This window comes from Lactuca serriola, chromosome 4 (assembly GCF_051521515.1).
Source record: "Lactuca serriola cultivar US96UC23 chromosome 4, Lser_US96UC23_V15, whole genome shotgun sequence".
NCBI lineage: Eukaryota > Viridiplantae > Streptophyta > Magnoliopsida > Asterales > Asteraceae > Lactuca > Lactuca serriola.
In genome coordinates, this window is record NC_136411.1 from 48614739 (window position 1) to 48638298 (window position 23560).

The 23560-nt window shown below is 37.9% G+C and overlaps 1 protein-coding gene across 2 annotated transcripts; it reads left to right on the forward strand.

The window, feature by feature from the left end:
* The first annotated feature begins 4891 nt into the window (after positions 1–4891).
* LOC145101521 (carotenoid 9,10(9',10')-cleavage dioxygenase 1-like) lies at positions 4892–8741 on the forward strand. 2 transcript variants are annotated; one of them, XM_079038728.1, is made up of 14 exons: positions 4892–5228; positions 5924–5994; positions 6097–6111; positions 6312–6423; positions 6505–6604; positions 6724–6786; positions 6871–6981; positions 7059–7243; positions 7332–7470; positions 7592–7709; positions 7787–7888; positions 7973–8224; positions 8318–8429; positions 8533–8741. In XM_079038728.1, exons 1-14 carry the CDS (start codon positions 5013–5015, stop codon positions 8560–8562), a joined length of 1626 nt encoding a protein of 541 aa, XP_078894854.1. In that variant the 5' UTR covers positions 4892–5012; the 3' UTR covers positions 8563–8741. The 2 variants fall into 2 exon arrangements, with proteins under 2 accessions (XP_078894854.1, XP_078894855.1); XM_079038729.1 differs by lacking the exons at positions 4892–5228; positions 5924–5994; positions 6097–6111 and adding an exon at positions 6183–6226.
* Positions 8742–23560: the final 14819 nt, after the last annotated feature.

Consider the following 23560-nt stretch of genomic DNA (forward strand, 5'->3'; position numbering starts at 1 on the left):
TTTATCCGCGGGACTTCAACAGTGCCAAGTGAGTTATCCTCACTGTACTCAAGGGTCTAAGGCACCAAGGCCGACCCTTTGTTTTGTTATTGGGATTATTACTGTTGTGAAATGTTAGTTCGGTATCCTGGTAGATAGGATGGTTATATGTAGTATGATATGTTAGATCGGTATCTTGGTAGATCGGATGTGGTTATACTTAGTGACCTATAGTTGGTCTGACTATCTGCATGCTAGTTGTTATGTCAGTTAGGTAGATATGTAGGACTACCTGTAGCATTATGTGATTATCTGTATGTGTATTAGTTGTGTTATATGTCGACATATTATGTGGGATGGGTTGAGGTGAAACTAACCAACAAACCCAAGACCATTCCAGATACAAGCTGAGGGAGACTCGTACTGTGGGCTCGATGACAATCCAGATGTGAGCTGTGGGCCCGGAAGGCAATCCAGACTCACACTGTGGGCCTAAGGGTAATCCAATCTATAAAGTTGTGGACCCAGTACATGCTGTTAGTATGCGTTATGTGAAGTGCATCGGTATGTTGGCATTCCAACCCAATGGTTGAGGGCCTAGGGTATTCCATCCAGATGGATGATTGGACCCATAGTCTGCTGTTTGTGATTATATGTGTATTGTTGTGGGTATGAGTATTTTGGGGTAACTCATTAAGCTTTCGGGCTTACAGTTTCAGTTTATTGTTTCAGGTTCAGGGGATGGTCGCGGGAAGGCGAATGTGTGACCGTAAACTTCCTCGATTGATGAATATGATTTCTGGGGAACTCTGATGTTTAAACTATTTTGAAAAACAAATTGTAATAACTGAGTGGTTTTAAATGATTTAAAAGTTTTAAATTGGCTCGAATTTTACGGGTGTTACATACAAAAAATAACACAATGATATTGCGAACGGAAAAAATAACAAATTGATAGTTTGAATGAAAAAATAACACATGGATAGTTTGAATGGAAAAAAAACATAGAGATAACCGCAACGAAAAAACAACACTTGGGTAGTCCGAATGAAAAATAACAAAATGATAGTTTGAACGATAAAAATAACATAGGGATGGTTTGACAAAAAAATAACACAATGATATTCAAAACGGAAAAATAACATATGAATAATCTGAACGGAAAAATAACACTGCGATAGTAGGAAAAATAAAATATGAAGTGCCTTAATTGTAGGGAAAACCTTGTATATTGAGTACAGATTGAAATGTTCATCTAGATGAGAAATCTTGTATAGTGCTTGACTAAATACTTATATTCTGCATAATAAGCATACTGCACCACAAAATGCAAGGTTTCAGTCGAGCACATACCACTACGTAATATCCGATGACAAATAAAAAACATACTTTGCTTTATTATTATTATTATTATTATTATTATTATTATTTATAATATTTTTTTAATAATAATAATAATAAATCAAAGAAATTAAATAATGTTAATTTTAAAAAAAGACGATAAAAGACAAAAATAAACTAGAGACAAAAACTCAACAAATTTTTTAAAAAGAAGGATACTTAAGGAGGTGTGTCCATATATAAATACCTTTATCCATCTCCCTATTTTGATATTTTGTCTTTGTTTTATTTTTAAAAAAACTTATTATCTTTTTTTTTCTTTTTTTCATTTAATATTTTTATTAAATACACACTATTATTATGGTTATTATTACTATGAAATATATTTTATTTCTTTTGTTCTTCCGAACTATTTTGTTCGGATTATTTCTATGTTATTTTGTAATGATTTTTATAACATACATGTTTTTTTTTTAAATATTTTTATTAAATACATATGATTGTTATGGTTATTATTTTGTTTCTTTGTTCGTTCTGACTATTTCGTTCATATTATCTATGTGTTATTTTTTATAGCAATTTTTGTACCAAAAACGAACCAAGATAAACAAACATAAACGAACATATAATATGATAATATAACAAAGAAAATTGAACATAAATGAATATAAATAAATTAAACGAACGAACATAAATGAATGTAAACGAACATTCATGAACATAAACGAACGAACGAGACCATTGTTCATGTTCGTTCACGATAATTTTTGTTCATTTCGTTCATTTATTAAATAAACAAACATAAACGAACTTCCCGCCCAACAGTTTACGAATGATTCACCGAACGTTCAGTTAGTTTACAGCCCTACATATACGTGGACGGTGTAAGCAAAAAACACATAAAAAACAACATTAAATAATTATATTGGACGAATAAAATTTTAAAAAAACAACATCAAAAAATATATTTAAATAAAATGTCAAACATATTAAAAGATTTTTAAACCACAAAAACAAAGATAAATAAATAAAGCAAAAAATAAATAATAATAATAATAATAATAATAATAATAATAATAATAATAATAATAATAATAATATGATTTTATATAATTTAGATAATTGATTTAAAAAATAAAAGTAATTTTATAAATAATCTATATTAGTTCTATTAAAATAAAGATAAAACACAATTATACATATATATATATATATATATATATATATATATATATAATAAATTGTTAAAATAAAAAAGAAAGAAAGGGTAATTTGGTTTTTTTATATCGACCAAAGACCAACAGTGAAATTTTCACAAACGATAAAGATGTAACCTATCAAATTTTAAACGTATAAACCAAAACTGAGAATTCGACCAAATCATATGAACCATCTCTTTAATTTTCACTAAAAATAAAAGTATCATACTAAAAATTATGCATGCATGCACTAGATGATCCCTATAAACAAAACACGCAATGAACGACAATGATGTGCAAATATGAAACAAAAGTTGACAAATATGAGAAAGTAAAACATTGACACAAGTAGTTACAACCGATACTTGCAAAACCTGTTGAAGATACATATGAAATAGAAATAAGTAGTAGGGATGAGATTTAGAACCGGAAAATCGGATTGGAACCGGAACCGAACCGGAACCGGACCCGTTAGAACCGGAATATATAGAACCGGGTCCGGTTCCGGGTTTAAAAATTGGCTTTATCCGGGTTCCGGGTAATCCGGGTTTGGGTCCATTGGGTCCGGGTAAACCAGGTCTAAAATCCGGAACCCGTTTTTGGAACCGGAACCACTTTTAGGGCCGGAACCACTTTTTGTGAAACGTTTACAAGATGCATATCTTATTCGTTTCAACTCCAATTGACATACAGTTTTTTCCAACATGTAGTTTAGAGTTTGTACATGATTCTAGACTATAAATTTGTCATTTTTAGTTTTATATTCATTGACTTACAGTCCTCAAAAGTTGAGATACCAAAGCTGAAAGTTTTTAGTTTTTTAGTTTTTTTGTATTCGGTGAAAGTTTTAAAACATACATATCTAATTCGTTTGAAGTCGGATTGACATGTGGTTTTTTCCAACTTCTAGTTTACAGTTTCTACATGAGTTTAGACTATAATTTTGTCATTTTTGGTTTAACATTCAATGATTTACAGTCCTCCGAAGTCGGGATATCAAAACTGAAAATTTTCAACTTTTCAGCTATTTGTTTTTGTACTTTGTATTATGTGAAAATATTAACACAAGTATATCTCATTCGTTTAAATTCGGATTGACATGCGAGTTTTTCCAGAATGTATTTTAGAGTTTGTACATGATTTTAGACTCTAATTTTGTTAATTGTGGTTTCATATTCAATAAGTTACAGCCCCCCAAAGTCGGGATATCAATATGAAAATTTTTAAAGTTCAACCCACTAAGTAGTAAGTAATTACCAAAAAATTCCGGTTTTTTCGGGTCTAAACCCACTTTATCCGGTTCCAACCTACCCACTTTGATGTTTCCGGGTTTTCCGGTTCTAGACCCACTTTACCCGGAACCATACTCGGAACCGAACCGGAATCGGTTCCTATATACCGGTCCGGTTTCCGGTTCTATAAAATCTCGTTAACCGGTTCCGGGTTTTCCGGGTCCGGGTCCATCCGGTCCGGGTTTGGACCCACTTTCATCCCTAATAAGTAGGAGAAAATTAACCGATTAGCATACACACACTTACACAGAAAAAAAAAAAAAGCTATACCATACACTCGGTCGTACAACTATCATAATTCTAAGCTTTTGTACTCACCTATTAAATATCATGTGTTTGGTAAAAGCTAAATGTTACTGGTTCAGCCTTACAATATCTTATCATTATTGTTTGAGATTGTTTATTTGAAGTGTTTATTGAGTTATTTTGGTTTGACATTGATAATAAAAAGTTTTTAGAGTTTAGATATAAAAAAAATTCCATACTTAGGGGGTGTTTGGCTAATCTTTTCAGAGGGTAAAACGACTTTTAGGAAAAGTCACAAAAAGCTAGGAATTCCTGACTTTTTCAAAAAGTCAGTTTTTCTTATATCAAATTTCCAAAAGTTCTTTTAAAATACTTTTACCAAACATCTTTTCCTCCTATCTTTTTCTAAAAGTTCTTTTTGTCTCTAAAAAAGATAGGCCAAATACCCTCTTAAACGAAGAGTTTTTCTATAAATCATTTCTTAACTTCTTAGTTACTTGTTCACTTAAAGTTTTTGATAAGTTATTTTATTATTACATATAAAATATAAAATAAAAGTTTGCCATAACACTAAAATTAACTTTATCAACTTATTTTGTTTTTGATAAAGAATAAACTAATATTATTAAATTAATAAACATTTTTATAAATAATCATGAGTTAGCTTTAAATAGCTCCTTCTAGAAAAAAAAAATCCGAGGTTTAACATCATTAAATTAAAAAAGAATTTCAGATCACATGTTGTTGATGGGTTTATCTAAGTCTACGTGGAGGCATCTTCATGCGTTTCAGCTGTTTGAGTAACGACATAACGAGCCTACAACATATTCTAACAGACGGCCAACGTGGCCGTTTCCCTCGCCAACAAAAATTCCCACTCGCAAAATCGGCCACATAATAAACAACACCCGTCTCTCTCTCTCTCTATCTCACACACACACACACACTGACACAGATGGGCACCATGGAGGCGGAGATCCCCGGAGGACCGGTGGTTGTGACACCCAAACCCAAGAAAGGCTTTTCTTCTAAAGCAGTTGATTGGTTGGAGAAGCTTATAGTTAAGCTAATGTATGATTCCTCACAACCTCATCACTGGCTCTTCGGTAATTTTGCTCCGGTTGATGAAACTCCACCTTGCAAAGATCTCCCTGTAATCGGTCACCTACCGGTTAGTTTCGTTTTATTTTATTAATATTTTATACAGTCGTATAGCCATGTAGGTATTCAGTTATTCACTAATCACTAGTCAGTTTGAATCGGTAGTTTCTGTTTGACTTGTATTAATTGCAGTAATTGATTTGATCTCCACAATCACTTTTCAGTTATTTACGTTGCTTAACCTCAATCAATCAGAATGTTTGAATCGCAGTAGAATATTGGGTAATTAATCGTGTTTGTTGACTATTTCAATCTGGAGATGTTTCCTTTTCTCTGTTGCCTTTTTTTCTTCTTCTTCTATCATTTTACTCCATGAGAAACGCCGATGGCTGCGCAAATTTCAGGCGTCCCAACGATGGGGTTTTGATAGCGTCTGGTGCTAAGCCGACTCCTAGGGTTCGAGGAAATCGGTACTTGATCACTATGCGGTCGATATACTTTATATTTGCAAATTAAGTAGTAATAGCTGCAAAATCAGATTGTCGATGATTGAAAATTCTATCAAAATCATATTGTTTCTTCCAGTGATTGTAAATTTCTGTGTTTTTCTTTTGGTATACTACCAAATTACGTTACAGGATTTCACTTTCCTTCTGCAGAAACAGAGATTTTAGTGAAAATTGTTTTGTAACTTCTTTAACTTTCTGTCATATAACGTTCTTTTCTTTAGTGCTAACAAACATTTCAAATTCTTTATAATTACAGGAGTGTCTGAATGGAGAGTTTGTTAGAGTAGGTCCTAATCCAAAGTTTGCTCCTGTGGCTGGATATCACTGGTACAAAAACAACCCTCTTGTTATATCCTTCTTTTATTGATTATCATCTTTCTAATGCAACAAAAAACTCTTACTAATATCTTATTCTTTCTTTTGTTGCAGGTTTGATGGAGATGGGTACTTGTTCTTTGTTCCTTGATCACTGTTACAAACTGTTTCCCCTTGAAAGCTAAAAGAAAGAAACTGATTTAAAATGGTTTCACATGTTATACATTTGTTTTAAAGAATACAAGTTATACATTTGTTTTAATTACTCAATGTCTAGTATTTGCTACTTTGAAAATAAACTGTATAATCTGAACTACTTCTCCTCACAGCATGATCCATGGATTAAGAATCAAAGATGGAAAAGCAACATATCTCTCTCGTTATGTAAAGACATCTCGTTTGGAACAGGAGGAATATTTTGGAGGTGCTAAGTTTATGAAGGTATTCCTCTAAAACCATCTTTAATCTTTTGTTATCTCATTTTATTATCATTTTATAAACAGTAAGATATTGTATTTTCAGATTGGAGATCTTAAAGGGCTGTTTGGATTACTGATGGTGAATATGCAAATGCTTAGAACCAAGTTGAAAGTGCTTGATCTTTCATTTGGTCAGGGAACAGGTTAGTTGATGAAATCCATTTCATTTCTTTTTCAAGATATTATCCAAAACAATTTAATTTCCAATTCCAAAAATATATTTCTTGCTAACTATTCATAATTTCATATCATCTTCTTATAGGAAACACAGCTCTCATATATCATCATAAAAAGCTCTTAGCACTATCAGAAGGAGACAAACCATGTAAAGCTTCTCACTTTTTCATGATAGGGAAAGATGATGATAACTGGATGTGTAAATTTATTAACTTTTTTAATATTATTTCAGATGCCATTAAAGTTATGGAAGATGGTGATCTTGAAACACTTGGGTTGATGGATTATGATAAGAGACTTTCTCACACCTTTACAGCTCATCCAAAGATTGATCCAGTCACTGGTAAAAATTAAAACCCTTTTCCCCTTTTTTATGTAATCATATCATATTTCATTTTATAAAAAAGGTTTTGATTTCAGGTGAAATGTTTACATTTGGATATACACAATCACCTCCATATGTTACATATCGTGTGATTTCAAAAGATGGTGTCATGAATGATCCTGTGCCAATAACAATTGCAGAACCAGTAATGATGCATGATTTTGCAATTACTGAAAATTATGCAATCTTCATGGATCTACCTTTGTACTTTAGACCAAAAGTATGCCATTCTTTTACATTCTTTTCACTTAATTGTTTATGCAACAAAATGATTTATTTATTTATTTATTTATAATTTTGTAACTTAGGAAATGGTGAAGGGAAATAAGTTGATTTTCACATTTGATTCAACAAAGAAAGCTCGATTTGGCATCCTTCCACGCTATGCAAAGAATGAGGTCCAAATTAAATGGTTTGAGCTTCCAAATTGTTTCATTTTTCACAATGGTAAGCCTAAGTCTCTCTCTCTCTCTTTTTTTTTTTTTTTTTTTTGTGTGTGTGTGTTTCCTATTCTACCCTTTCTTGAAGCATTTTATTCCCGTTTTACCCCTCTCTCTCTGTTGACCAGCGAATGCATGGGAGGAAGGAGATGAAGTTGTGTTAATCACATGCCGCCTTCAGAATCCAAATTTGGATATGGTTGGAGGAGGTGTGAAGGAAAAGCTTGACAATTTCGCTAATGAGCTGTAAGTGTCTACAAACAACTTTCAGGGGCGTAATAGTAATTTTTATCATGATTAAAAAAAATATATGTATTTGTCAGGTATGAGATGAGATTCAACATGGAAACCGGTGTTGCTTCTCAAAAAAAATTATCCGAGTCAGCAGTTGACTTTCCTAGAGTCAACGAGTGTTACACTGGCAGGTAAGTTATTAATCATTATTTTTAATAATAATGATTTTGATCACTGTTCCAAGTAAAATGACATTTTTACCCTTTTTACTTCAGGAAACAACGATATGTGTATGGAACTAGGCTGGACAGCATAGCAAAGGTCACTGGAATTGTTAAATTTGATTTACATGCAGAGCCTGAAACTGGGAAAACAAAGCTTGAAATTGGAGGGAATATTCCAGGAATTTACGATCTTGGCCCTGGTAGATATGGTTCAGAGGCCATTTTTGTTCCTAAAAAACCTGGATTTGACTCTGAAGAAGATGATGGCTACTTGATCTTCTTTACACATGATGAGACCACAGGGTATTATTATATAACATACACATCAATATTACATTTTAGTGAGTATCATAAAATATGACGTCATAATGTCTTTATTTATTTATTTATGCGCAGGAAATCAACAGTAACAGTTATTGATGCAAAAACAATGTCTCCTGATCCAGTTGCAGTTGTTCCATTGCCCCATAGAGTTCCATATGGTTTCCATGCCTTCTTTGTGACAGAGGTTAGTTAGTGTAGGATTAGATTTCTCCGTATTTTCCCTTTTGGCCCTCTTAAAATGGATGATTTGTAAATGTAGTCATTTTTGTTTTGTGGTTTTTAAACAGGAGCAAATTCAGGAACAAGCGAATTTCTGAGTGTTTTGGAGTAAAAGGTACTACGCATACATCATACATGTATGAGAAGTGAAGTTTGTGTCTTAGCATTTATATGAGATATATGCTTCTGTAGTATCATCTTAATATGATTAGTGTATAAATATTCATACTCTATAAGTGATATACAATTAATAGTAATACAATGGTATTATCAGTTATATCTATTTGTTTCTTTTTTGAATTTGTAATGTTTGTTTATGGTACGAAACTATAGTGGTAAAAAGCTGCTGTGAAATTGTTTTCGGAATGATAATACATGGATTTGTAAATATTTATAAAAATCTACTTGGTAAAAATTTAAACATTATGATTCATCTAAAAAATGTCAATATCAAATAATCCAAATATCCAATAAAGGGGAGGCACATTTATACCTTATAGATACAAGATGCAGATGAATGATGATCTTCTAGTCAATTTTAATTATTTAAATCGTGGATATAATAACTCAAAAGGTGACTTACTCAAAAGATAAGGGGTCTCTCTGTAGACTATAGTTACTTGAAGAAGAGTGGTCTTCCAATATGGGTGGTCTCATTGAAATAAACCCGTATGCTTGATGCTTCTAGGCTTCTAGCCGTTTTTAATCTTTTGCTTAGGTAAAGCTACATAAATGGTCCCGTGGTTGTCTAAATTTGCACATATTATCTCTTTAACTTTTTTTTCTTGACAAGGATGATCCTTGTGGTTTCAGTTATTACTATTTTGCCCTAAGTTATTTTTTTACATTATTAATTTTTTATATCTATTAATTTTTATAAATATACCCAAATAGATACATCGTCACCCCATAACTCATCATTCATTCCCTTTGTCTGTCTTGAAACATCCCAAATTTCCAACCAAATTTACATTTTAAAATAAAAATATTTATTCAATTTACAACCAAAAAGATCTTTAGTTCAAACCATTTAATTCAGACATTTATCGTCAAAGTTATCATGTGTGGAAAATCTCCAATGGATGCGATGCATTCAAGCCGTGTCCTTCCTTTAGTAAAAGAAAACCTTAAAACATTTAAACTATAAACTGTTAACACAAAGTTTAGTGAGTTCCCCAAAATACCACATACCATACAAGTAACGGGCCCCACCCAAAGAGTATAGTGGGCCCCGCCCAAAGAGTGTAGTGGGCCCCGCCCTAACTCGCATAATGGGCCCTGCCCAAAGAGTATAGCGACCCCGTCCTAACTCGTATAACAAGCCCCGTCTAAAGAGTATAACAGGCCTCACCCTAAATCATATAATAGGCCCCGTCCAAAAATTATAATGGGCCTCGCCCTAACTCGCATAACGGGTCCCGCCCAACAAACAAAACTTGCAAGAATCACAAAGACAACTAGCATCTTACATAGCACTGTGTCACAACTGTGAATTTTAAGCTATGTAATCTATACATTCAAATTAATGTGAATCAAAAACTCTAACCAAATACAAGATACAAGTACTATAAATAGTCATCAAACAATTGGAGACCCTAGAAGTTTTGGTTAAGTCCATTTTGGACTAAGACTTCCTTATTGGATCCAAATGAACCAATAAGCTTCCAATTAGACTATCATGGGCTTAGGACCCTAATTGGGCTCTAATTGGACCCACATTCGTTTATTCCAATATTTTGGGCTAGGTAGAACCTAGAAGGAAATAAAACACAAGTTTGACCCATAATTTAACCTAACCTAGCTTAATAAAGCATAAAAATCACAATTTTATTTTATAAGTCCAATAAACACCCTAAACTACCTCTAATGTTGGACTTAGGGGCAAAAGCCCAAACTTTCCTCTCTCCCCTTCATATTCTCGGCCCAAGGCCCAAATCCAAGGGAGGTTGACTTTGGTTGCCACCTCACTATTATCTAATGGATTTCTAGGCACATATCACATACCTCCATGCATGTATCACTTCAAGAGTCACTTCTTTCTCTCTTCTCTCCTTGCTCTCGGCCAAGCATCATCACACACACCAAAATATCTCAACTTTCTCTCTAGAACACTCAAAGAACTCTCCTTCCCTCCCCTCTCCAAAAATCTCGAAATTTAGGGACTTTCCAAGAGGATTTTGCAAGTAAATCATCATCTAAGGTAAGATTATGCATAGATCTATGGTTTAAATTCTTTTGTTATCAAAATCTCTTCCTAATCCATGTAAAAACCGTGATCTTGCACTTTAGAAACCCCATAATCTCGAAAAGTTCATCAAGGAGTGCAAGGGCCAAAAATCACTTCATTTCTTCCAATTTTTCTTCAAGAACCGAAACTACCCACTCAAGGTGAGATTCATACCCCTATTTTCTGTTTTTAAGAGTTTTTGTGGGGGGGAATACAAGTGAAAGTGTAGATCTATATGTATTTGTATGCCTTGTATGATTTCCATGCTTATATGTATGCTTATATGTGTTTTAATGTTGGATCTAGCCATTAAACCCCTCAAAACCGAGATATAACTCATGTTTTATGATATTAGCTTCAAATATGTTCCTACATAATAAGTGATACTAGATAAATAGCCAAGTGGTTAGCAACAATTTTCTTTAAGCTAAAAACACACATTTTGGGCCAAAAATGTGAAAAATACAAAATTAAGGGCCCAAATTGACATTTTACAGATTCTGATGGTTGGAATGTGCCAAAACAGTTTTCATAAAACTATTTCTGGAATTCTATTCAATTAATGGATTAAAAACATAAATTTCAAGCCTATTGGGCTAAAAATGAAAATTTCGGCCCAATAAGGCCCATTATGCGAATTTTTCTGTTTTGAAGGGCCAAAACTGTGAAATTCTGTAAAACAGTGGACTATAAGTGTCCCAAACCCTTTTCAAAGGTTTAAAATGCTTTTTAAATTTAAAAAGGACCAAAGTTGCAAAAATTTTCCATTTTGGGCCAAAATTGTCAAAATTGCGAAAAGATGGGCTAAAACCGAGAAAAACTGCATTTTCAGGGACTTAAACTGTTTCTTTGAAAAATATGCTGGAAAATATTAATTTCAATAATTTTTGGTGTTAAAATGTCAAGAAAAATAGTTTAAGGACCAAACCGGGAAATATTTAAATAAAAGGGTTGAAAATGTAAATTTTACAAATAATGAGGGGCTGAAAACAGAAATATTTCAAGGCTGATTCAATGTGTACAATTTGATCAAATAATGACACCTCGACTATCAACGAAATACGACTCATTACAATACCAAAAGTCGTTGCTAAACGAATTGGCTCGGTCTCGAGCCAATGGAAATCTACAACTACTAACTCTTTGATACATACAAATAACGATTGGTAATACATATACATACGAGTGTGCACAGACGTCTACGCACCATCTTCGGGCCCCAAAAGTGTAAAATCTTGTTTGTTGGGCCTAGCTAGCCCAATGACCTGATCTTAAGGCCCGAAGACATTTTTTTTCTACGAAGTGTTGAGTTTTACCGACTTGGCACAACGTAGGGTGACTTTCAATGGCTTGTACCACTGGTCCCCAAGGGTCCATGGTATTGCTAGAAAAGTCTACACATTTTACGAGGCGGGTCGGGGACCCCTCGCACGCATATTTTCCCCAGCCGGTTAATAGAGTTACCGGGGTCTTCGTGACCTCTTTCTCTTCGGATGTGGGACTACACATAGTCCGGGCGATTGGATAACGTGATTAGTACGGACGACGCCTTCGGGTTCGTTAGTATAACTACAAACTGGGCGTTTGTGTAATGCGGGTTTGTAGTAAATAATCAATGCTCGAGAACCTTCCAACGTCGCTTGGGACCGATACTGCTATTTTCATAATGTTTTCAACGCAACTCAAGGGATTTCAAAAGAACTAGGGGAACATCGGGTTTCCCTAGGGTTTTCATTACATACAGATTTGAAACGCATACATCTTCAACGAACATTTTTTTTACAAGTATAGAAACAAACAAGCATACCTATGGATCTTCACAAACGTTTTTGAAAGCTTTTCTTTTCAGAAAATATCGGATTTTCTGGTGGTTTTTCAAACAATATAAACATTCGATTTCAAACACTACTTATGAACTCACCAACATTTCATATGTTGACGTTTTTCCAAAATACTTGTATTCTCAGGGAACCAGTGAATCAAGGGAAATCATGCTCAGTGACGGTTGCAGTTTATTTTTGAATGAACCAAACAATATTAATTTTTGGAAATGTAATATCTTAAGTAATGTATGTCATGAAAACACTACTGGTTGTACTATGTTGATGAATGGTGACGATTATTGTTTGGTTTCATATATATACAACGTTGTGGTATTCAATTGAGTCACGACAGCCCCCGGACGATTCCGCCGTCTGGTTCGGGGGTGTGACAGGTTGGTATCAGAGCTTTGTTTATAGTGAACTAGCATGTCGAGCCATACATTGATATGCAACTATAAACCAAAAAGAGGGACTAACATAACTCTGAACAAAACAAATGAATAAAATACACTTGCTTGCATTAGGAGTAAGGACCTAACGCTGAATCAAACACCATAATGCTGGTATCTCGGTTAATTCGGGACTGTTCTTAGTGATACCAAGGGGTGAATGTAGCCTGATCAACTACATTCTCTCCAAGGTAAAACTAACACATATCTTGATGAGATCGGAATAGCCAGGGAACCTAAAAATTATACCCTCTATCACCCAAAAAGAGAATATTTGCTTAGTCTGTGTAATAGTCATAGTACCCTAGGAATAATGTAGCATAATTACGTACTCGCGCAGACAGCATGGCTGGTTTTCATCACCCTGGAGACCCCTACTTCCCTAATCAGGGAAACAACGGGTGGCTAGAGGAGGAGGAGGAGCCCGAGGAGGAGCAGCAGGGTATCCAGTTTCATCAGGCCTTAGTAGCTCACGGGATGCTTGTGGATGAGCCGGGAGAGAATCCAGGAGAAGCACACGACGTCGAACCCGACGAATATGTAGACACTGACTATGAATTTGGAGAGCTCGACGATGACGACGAAGACGGCCGGGACGGGGACCAGGACCCCATCCCGCCATGCGAGGACGAGGCACAACCAGATCACCCTACCCCACCAGTGAACCCCCCAAGAGAGAACCGTTCCCTCGAAGTTGAGATCGCTGCACTGCGACAACAGCTGTATGCTATGGAGGCTCGGGCAGTGCAAGCAGAGCATGAGAGGGATGAGGTTATAGAAGACATGGCAGAGATGGCGCAGCTACTGGCACAACATTTCGGCATATGACTTCGGCACCACCTCCTGACACAGCTCATCGCGGTTAGGGATAGACCTATCGTAGTAGGATATTAGTAACTATGTTATGTACTCCGGCTCTATGTTTAAGTGACTACACTACTCATGGAGCCGTTATGCTGTCGGATTAGTGTTACTTATGTATGCTCCTACGAGCAAATTTTCTTGTACGAAATGCGGATAATATTAATAAACTTTTGTGTGTTTTGCTAAATTATTCTCAGTTGCTATGTGTTGAGACATTATGATTGCATGCTTGATGATAGTAATGCTTAGGTTCGTACCCTACACCTAGTTAGTAGGATCATAACCTCACCGAAACCACGTACACTCAACATCTTTCCGTTTCATGACAGAAAGATGCCTCGCCCAGCTACTCGTGGAAATCCCGAACCAACCCCGCCGGAAGTTGACTCTACTGCTTTCCAGGCAGCCGTGTCTGCTGCGGTCACGGCAGCTATGGCACAACTTCACCGAGGGAACAACGGAGGAGGTAACGGGCAAGGATCCGGAAGTTCGAACAACGGGACGAACCAAGGACTCACTAAAACGTGCACCTACAAGGATTTTGCGAACGCTAAACCCCGAACTTTCAACGGTACCGGAGGAGTGATCGCCCTGAAGCGATGGATCGAGAAGGTAGAGTCGGTATTCGAGATATGCGAGTGCCCCGAGCAGATGAAAGTGAAGTTCGCGGCCTGCACTTTTGTGGACCAAGCACTCACTTGGTGGAATGGTCATGTGGAAGCTATGACACTCCCTGTCGCCAACTCTATTCCCTGGGCAGAGATGAAAGAGATGTTGACGGCTGAGTACTGCCCCCGAGGCGAAATACAGAAGATGGAGCAGGAACTATGGAATCTCACGGTGCAGAATGGGAACATCGATGCTTACATATCGAGATTCAGCGAACTATCTCTGTTGTGCCCGGGTATGATCACATCAGAGGGGAAGAAGATTGAACGATTCATTTGGGGACTGACATCCCCCATTCAAGGGAACGTGATAGCTGCTAACCCTGAAACGTTTGACAGCGCGAAGAGATTGGCAAAGAGGCTCTATGATCATAACCACAAAAAGGGCGAGAAACCGGTAGAGACTGAGAAGAAGAAGGAGAGCGATGGTAAGAAGGGATGGAACAACAAGAGGAAGGGGCGTCAAGGTCCCGAGACCTCTAAAAAGCAGCAAACGGTGGCAGTTCACGCTGTCACTGCGCCGGTACCAGTCACATCACATGCTCCAGCCTCAGCTACTTCAAATACTTCAAGACCCTATTCCGGCACTCATCCCAAATGCAACAAGTGCGGTTTCCATCACCAAGGAGAATGTAGGGAGTTCCATTGCACCAGTTGCAACCGAAGGGGACACACTGCAAAGTTCTGCAGGACTTATCCTTCTCAGAACCAGAGTCAGGGAAACAACCAGAACAACAACAACAATCACCGCAACACCAACAACACCAATGCTGGCGGCAACAACACAGGGCCTAGCCACACCTGTTTCGGGTGTGGAAGGACGGGACATTTCCGTCGAGACTGCCCTAACAACAACAACAACTCAGGAAACAGAGGAGCAGGAAGAATGCTGACTATGGGTCAGAGTGATGCAGTTCAGGACCCCGCAGTTGTGACCGGTACGTTCCTCCTAAACCACACTTATGCATGCATCTTATTTGATACCGGAGCGGAGCGAAGTTTCGTAAGCGAGAAGTTTAAACATCTATTAAAACAACAACCCCAAAAGCTAAATGAAACCTATACGGTGGAAATGGCCAATGGGAAGACCGAATCCACTAGGGAAATCTACACTGGATGTACCCTAACCCTTAACCAGCACGTCTTTCGAATAGATCTAATGCCAGTATCAATTAGGAGTTTTGATGTGATTATCGGCATGGATTGGTTAAGCCCCCACCATGCTGAGATTATGTGCCACGAGAAGGCCGTTCGCCTTCGTCTCCCGAATCACGAAACCCTAGTAATTTACGGAGACAAACCTAGCACGAATCTTCGTCTTATCTCGTGCATCAAGGCACAAAAACATCTGCGAAAGAACAACTTAGCGTTCTTGGCCCACATAGTAGACAAGACAAAAGAAGAAACTAACATTCAAGACATTCCGGTAGCGTGTGAATTTCCGGACGTGTTTCCCGAAGATCTTCCAGGAGTACCCCCAGAGAGACAGGTTGAGTTCCGAATCGACCTCGTCCCAGGAGCAACTCCTCTCGCTAAATCACCATATCGACTGGCTCCTGCTGAAATGCAGGAATTGTCCAGCCAACTCAGTGAGCTTCTGGACAAGGGATTTATCCGACCTAGCTACTCGCCATGGGGAGCTCCGGTGCTCTTTGTCAAAAAGAAGGACGGATCTTTCAGGATGTGCATCGATTACAGAGAGTTGAATAAACTCACTGTTAAAAACCGCTACCCACTCCCGCGAATCGATGATCTATTCGACCAGCTCCAAGGAGCTAGCTACTTTTCTAAAATAGACTTACGGTCCGGATACCACCAACTCAAAGTCCGAGAAGAGGATATTCCTAAAACCGCTTTCCGAACCCGCTATGGACATTACGAATTCGTCGTAATGCCCTTCGGTCTAACAAATGCACCTGCCGCATTTATGGACCTAATGAACCGAATCTGTCGACCGTTCTTGGACAACTTCGTCATTGTGTTTATCGATGACATCCTCGTCTATTCTCGAAGCAAAGAGGAGCATGGCCAACATCTCCGACAAGTCCTAGAGACGCTGCGATCGGAAAAGCTTTACGCCAAACTCTCCAAGTGCGAGTTCTGGCTTCGGAGTGTGAATTTCTTAGGCCACGTAGTTAGCCAAGACGGGATTCATGTGGATCCCTCTAAGGTCAAAGCTGTGGAAGGATGGGCAACTCCGACTACTCCCACGGAAATTCGTCAGTTCTTAGGCCTAGCAGGCTACTATAGAAGATTCATCCAAAACTTCTCAAAAATCGCCAAGCCACTTACCTTGCTTACGCAAAAGAGTGTGCCATTCAAGTGGACAGACAGGCAAGAGATTGCGTTTCGAACCTTGAAGCAAGCTCTTTGTAGCGCTCCTGTATTATCTCTACCCGAAGGAACGGAAGATTTTGTAGTATACTGTGACGCGTCAAATCAGGGCTTAGGTTGCGTTCTCATGCAACGAGGAAGAGTAATAGCATATGCGTCCCGTCAACTAAAGACGCACGAAGTAAATTACACAACCCATGACCTAGAACTGGGAGCTGTGGTCTTCGCTCTAAAAATTTGGAGGCACTACCTGTACGGTACAAAGTGCACCATCTTTACGGACCACAAGAGCCTCCAGCACATCTTGAATCAGAAGGAGCTGAACATGAGACAACGAAGATGGGTGGAATTGTTAAACGACTACGAATGCGAGATCAAGTACCATCCAGGCAAGGCCAACGTGGTAGCTGACGCATTAAGTCGGAAGGAATACACAAATCGCCGTACGAAAACGCACTCGATAACCATTCAGTCTCATCTGACCACTCAAATTGCATCAGCCCAGGCAGAGGCTGTGAAAACGGAAAACAGAACTAGCGAGGCATTACGCGGAATGGAGAAGAACCTGGAAGTCAAAGAGAATGGGGTATACTACTTCATGAACCGTATTTGGGTTCCAAAAATCGGAGGATTCAGGGAGATCGTTATGAAGGAAGCCCACAAGACACGATACTCCATTCATCCTGGTTCGGACAAGATGTATCTGGACATTAAGCAGCACTATTGGTGGCCTAACATGAAGGCGGAAATCGCAACTTATGTTAGTAAGTGCCTTACGTGTGCCAAAGTAAAAGTGGAATACCAGAAACCTTCCGGATTGTTACAACAACCGGCAATCCCTGAGTGGAAATGGGAGGGGATTTCTATGGACTTCGTGACCAAGCTGCCCAAGACGTCGGACGGATTGGACACCATATGGGTAATAATCGACCGACTGACGAAATCTGCCCATTTCCTGCCCATCAAAGAGTCCTACAAGATGGAGAGGCTGACGCGTTTGTACCTACGAGAGATTGTAAGACTTCATGGAGTGCCAAAATCCATCATTTCGGATAGGGACAGTAGGTTCACGTCACGCTTTTGGCAGTCGCTCCACAAGGCAATGGGAACTCATCTTGATATGAGCACCGCGTATCACCCACAAACGGACGGTCAAAGCGAACGAACTATTCAGACGCTTGAAGACATGCTTCGTGCATGTGTGATAGACTTCGGAAAGTCTTGGGATACCCACCTACCGTTGATCGAGTTTTCATATAACAATAGTTATCATTCGAGCATTAAGGTGGCCCCTTTCGAAGCACTGTACGGGCGTAAATGTAGAACACCGTTATGTTGGGCTGAAGTAGGTGACACCCAGCTAGCAAGAACACATACGTCGGATAGGGCAATGACAGGACCGGAAATCATTCGCGAGACCACAGAAAAGATTGTCCAGATCAAAACTCGATTACAGGCATCGCGCGACCGGCAAAAGAGCTACGCTGATAAACGGCGAAAGCCCTTAGAATTCCAGGTCGGTGATCGAGTATTGTTGAAGGTCTCACCCTGGAAAGGGGTTATACGTTTCGGAAAACGAGGAAAGCTAAACCCACGGTACATTGGACCTTTCGAAATCGTCGCCCGAATAGGTCCGGTAGCCTACAGACTACAACTACCCGCGAAGCTAAACGGTGTACACCCCGTGTTTCATGTTTCTAATCTGAAAAAGTGCCTATCAGATGAAACTCTCGTCATTCCTCTTGACGAAATCGAAATCAATGAGAATCTCCTGTTCGTCGAAGAGCCAATCGAAATCATGGACAGAGAGGTGAAGCGTACTAAGCAGAGTCGCATCCCGATCGTGAAGGTACGGTGGAACGCAAAGCGTGGGCCAGAGTTCACGTGGGAACGCGAAGATCAAATGAAGCAGAAGTACCCCCACCTATTCTAGCATTCTCAAATCTGGCTTTCAAACAGAATTTCGGGACGAAATTCCCTTTAACGGGGGGATGATGTCACAACTGTGAATTTTAAGCTATGTAATCTATACATTCAAATTAATGTGAATCAAAAACTCTAACCAAATACAAGATACAAGTACTATAAATAGTCATCAAACAATTGGAGACCCTAGAAGTTTTGGTTAAGTCCATTTTGGACTAAGACTTCCTTATTGGATCCAAATGAACCAATAAGCTTCCAATTAGACTATCATGGGCTTAGGACCCTAATTGGGCTCTAATTGGACCCACATTCGTTTATTCCAATATTTTGGGCTAGGTAGAACCTAGAAGGAAATAAAACACAAGTTTGACCCATAATTTAACCTAACCTAGCTTAATAAAGCATAAAAATCACAATTTTATTTTATAAGTCCAATAAACACCCTAAACTACCTCTAATGTTGGACTTAGGGGCAAAAGCCCAAACTTTCCTCTCTCCCCTTCATATTCTCGGCCCAAGGCCCAAATCCAAGGGAGGTTGACTTTGGTTGCCACCTCACTATTATCTAATGGATTTCTAGGCACATATCACATACCTCCATGCATGTATCACTTCAAGAGTCACTTCTTTCTCTCTTCTCTCCTTGCTCTCGGCCAAGCATCATCACACACACCAAAATATCTCAACTTTCTCTCTAGAACACTCAAAGAACTCTCCTTCCCTCCCCTCTCCAAAAATCTCGAAATTTAGGGACTTTCCAAGAGGATTTTGCAAGTAAATCATCATCTAAGGTAAGATTATGCATAGATCTATGGTTTAAATTCTTTTGTTATCAAAATCTCTTCCTAATCCATGTAAAAACCGTGATCTTGCACTTTAGAAACCCCATAATCTCGAAAAGTTCATCAAGGAGTGCAAGGGCCAAAAATCACTTCATTTCTTCCAATTTTTCTTCAAGAACCGAAACTACCCACTCAAGGTGAGATTCATACCCCTATTTTCTGTTTTTAAGAGTTTTTGTGGGGGGGAATACAAGTGAAAGTGTAGATCTATATGTATTTGTATGCCTTGTATGATTTCCATGCTTATATGTATGCTTATATGTGTTTTAATGTTGGATCTAGCCATTAAACCCCTCAAAACCGAGATATAACTCATGTTTTATGATATTAGCTTCAAATATGTTCCTACATAATAAGTGATACTAGATAAATAGCCAAGTGGTTAGCAACAATTTTCTTTAAGCTAAAAACACACATTTTGGGCCAAAAATGTGAAAAATACAAAATTAAGGGCCCAAATTGACATTTTACAGATTCTGATGGTTGGAATGTGCCAAAACAGTTTTCATAAAACTATTTCTGGAATTCTATTCAATTAATGGATTAAAAACATAAATTTCAAGCCTATTGGGCTAAAAATGAAAATTTCGGCCCAATAAGGCCCATTATGCGAATTTTTCTGTTTTGAAGGGCCAAAACTGTGAAATTCTGTAAAACAGTGGACTATAAGTGTCCCAAACCCTTTTCAAAGGTTTAAAATGCTTTTTAAATTTAAAAAGGACCAAAGTTGCAAAAATTTTCCATTTTGGGCCAAAATTGTCAAAATTGCGAAAAGATGGGCTAAAACCGAGAAAAACTGCATTTTCAGGGACTTAAACTGTTTCTTTGAAAAATATGCTGGAAAATATTAATTTCAATAATTTTTGGTGTTAAAATGTCAAGAAAAATAGTTTAAGGACCAAACCGGGAAATATTTAAATAAAAGGGTTGAAAATGTAAATTTTACAAATAATGAGGGGCTGAAAACAGAAATATTTCAAGGCTGATTCAATGTGTACAATTTGATCAAATAATGACACCTCGACTATCAACGAAATACGACTCATTACAATACCAAAAGTCGTTGCTAAACGAATTGGCTCGGTCTCGAGCCAATGGAAATCTACAACTACTAACTCTTTGATACATACAAATAACGATTGGTAATACATATACATACGAGTGTGCACAGACGTCTACGCACCATCTTCGGGCCCCAAAAGTGTAAAATCTTGTTTGTTGGGCCTAGCTAGCCCAATGACCTGATCTTAAGGCCCGAAGACATTTTTTTTCTACGAAGTGTTGAGTTTTACCGACTTGGCACAACGTAGGGTGACTTTCAATGGCTTGTACCACTGGTCCCCAAGGGTCCATGGTATTGCTAGAAAAGTCTACACATTTTACGAGGCGGGTCGGGGACCCCTCGCACGCATATTTTCCCCAGCCGGTTAATAGAGTTACCGGGGTCTTCGTGACCTCTTTCTCTTCGGATGTGGGACTACACATAGTCCGGGCGATTGGATAACGTGATTAGTACGGACGACGCCTTCGGGTTCGTTAGTATAACTACAAACTGGGCGTTTGTGTAATGCGGGTTTGTAGTAAATAATCAATGCTCGAGAACCTTCCAACGTCGCTTGGGACCGATACTGCTATTTTCATAATGTTTTCAACGCAACTCAAGGGATTTCAAAAGAACTAGGGGAACATCGGGTTTCCCTAGGGTTTTCATTACATACAGATTTGAAACGCATACATCTTCAACGAACATTTTTTTTACAAGTATAGAAACAAACAAGCATACCTATGGATCTTCACAAACGTTTTTGAAAGCTTTTCTTTTCAGAAAATATCGGATTTTCTGGTGGTTTTTCAAACAATATAAACATTCGATTTCAAACACTACTTATGAACTCACCAACATTTCATATGTTGACGTTTTTCCAAAATACTTGTATTCTCAGGGAACCAGTGAATCAAGGGAAATCATGCTCAGTGACGGTTGCAGTTTATTTTTGAATGAACCAAACAATATTAATTTTTGGAAATGTAATATCTTAAGTAATGTATGTCATGAAAACACTACTGGTTGTACTATGTTGATGAATGGTGACGATTATTGTTTGGTTTCATATATATACAACGTTGTGGTATTCAATTGAGTCACGACAGCCCCCGGACGATTCCGCCGTCTGGTTCGGGGGTGTGACACACTGTGAGAAGACTCACTTGAATCGGTGACTGATAAACCCACACACACAAGCTGCTGGCATTAGAACTCCTCACAATATACATATCCAAAACTAAACCCTAATTAACAATTAAGGCGGTAATCCATAAACAAGGGTCTTAATCATATTCTCTCACTCTCTAGGGTAAAAGACCATTTTATCCCTTCAAAGCTAGACCCCGCCCAACAAGTCTAAATACCATGACAAATCCTCATTTGGGCAAAAGACCATTTTTCCCTTTCAAGTCTAAACCCCCTCACAGTTGACCAAAAGTCAATTTGGTCAAAAAGTCAACACTCAACCTTCAGTTGCCTTGCACGTTGCATATCTTAGCTCTACGTTAGGTGTAGAGTCTTAATCCAGAAATGGGACCAGACCAAGCTACGCGCTGCGTAGCCAGGTTTACCCCGGCGTACTCATGTTTTTCCAACTTTCATGATAAGGTCTTAATACCTTAAGACCAAACGTCCAACTCTCAAATCTGGTTCCTAATAACTCTATAATGGATAAAGTTTCCAACTTATCCATTACAATGATCCAAACAACCAAGATACAATCTTGAAGTCTCAAAGGGACCAAAACTGCATATTTCTCAACTTAATCCATTAAGTCCAAGTCTCCAACCTTCAGATCTGAATTATTATGATGTTTAGATGGATAAAGTTTCCAACTTTATCCATAAAAAGGTCACAAACTTTCAAGAACTAAACTTTATGCACTAAAATGACCAAAAATGTTAACACAACTTGCATGGCTTAATGAACAAGCACCAAAGCACAAATTTCAAAGTCCAACAAGTCCCAAGAGTGTTCCATATAGCTCAAAAGGTGTTGGAGTTCTTTCAACTCCCAAAACACAAGCTCAAAGGACCAAAAAGTAGCCAAAAAGATAAATAACAAGATATATGAATCCAAAGAGCAAGTTTGAAGCTTTTTACCTTCAATGGTACAGAAATGAGGCAAACTTGTTGGATCTATACTTGAAACCTTGTTCCATACACTTTGCCACCACCTTGTTCTTTAAAATTTCACATTCCAATGGAGATAATAAGCTCATAAATGATGCCAAGGCTCAAAATAAGTGAGAGGAGGCCAGGGTTTCTCAAGGAATGGTCTAAGGTTATGAAGGCTGGTCATGAGAGGGTTTCCCATACGTTAAAGCCCTTAAATAGGGATCAAAACCGAAGATTTAGTGTTTTGATATGCCTAGATTACGCCTTGTGTAACATAAGTTACGCCCTACGTAGCATAAGTTACGCCCTGCGTAATTCATTAAGCATGCATCCAAAATCAGCAAGTTACACCATGCATAACTTTTAGTTACACTATGTATAATTCAAAAGTCCCCAAATTCCACTTCAAGTTGAAACAACCATAACTTCTTCGTTTCAATTTCGTTTTCAGCGTTCTTTATATCCACGGAAAGGTAACGACGAGCCCCACAATTCTATCCAATTAATTTTGACTTAAAACATACCAAAATAAAATCCTTAATTCATGGAAGAAGTCCGAAAAATCACTTTTCCCATTTTACCCTTTGACTCCAAAACACAAACCTTTTGACTCCAAAATAAAATCCTTATCTCTGATGTATCCCGACTATGAGAATGATGCATCTTGTATTTGTGAATGATTCTCGTGATGAATTTATGGTTAGGGATTTGTAGACAAGGTGTGTGGTAGTCCATTTGTTTCTAAATAGAGAATCAGGTCTATGAATGGACTGTCAGAATTATTGCTTGTGCATCTGCATG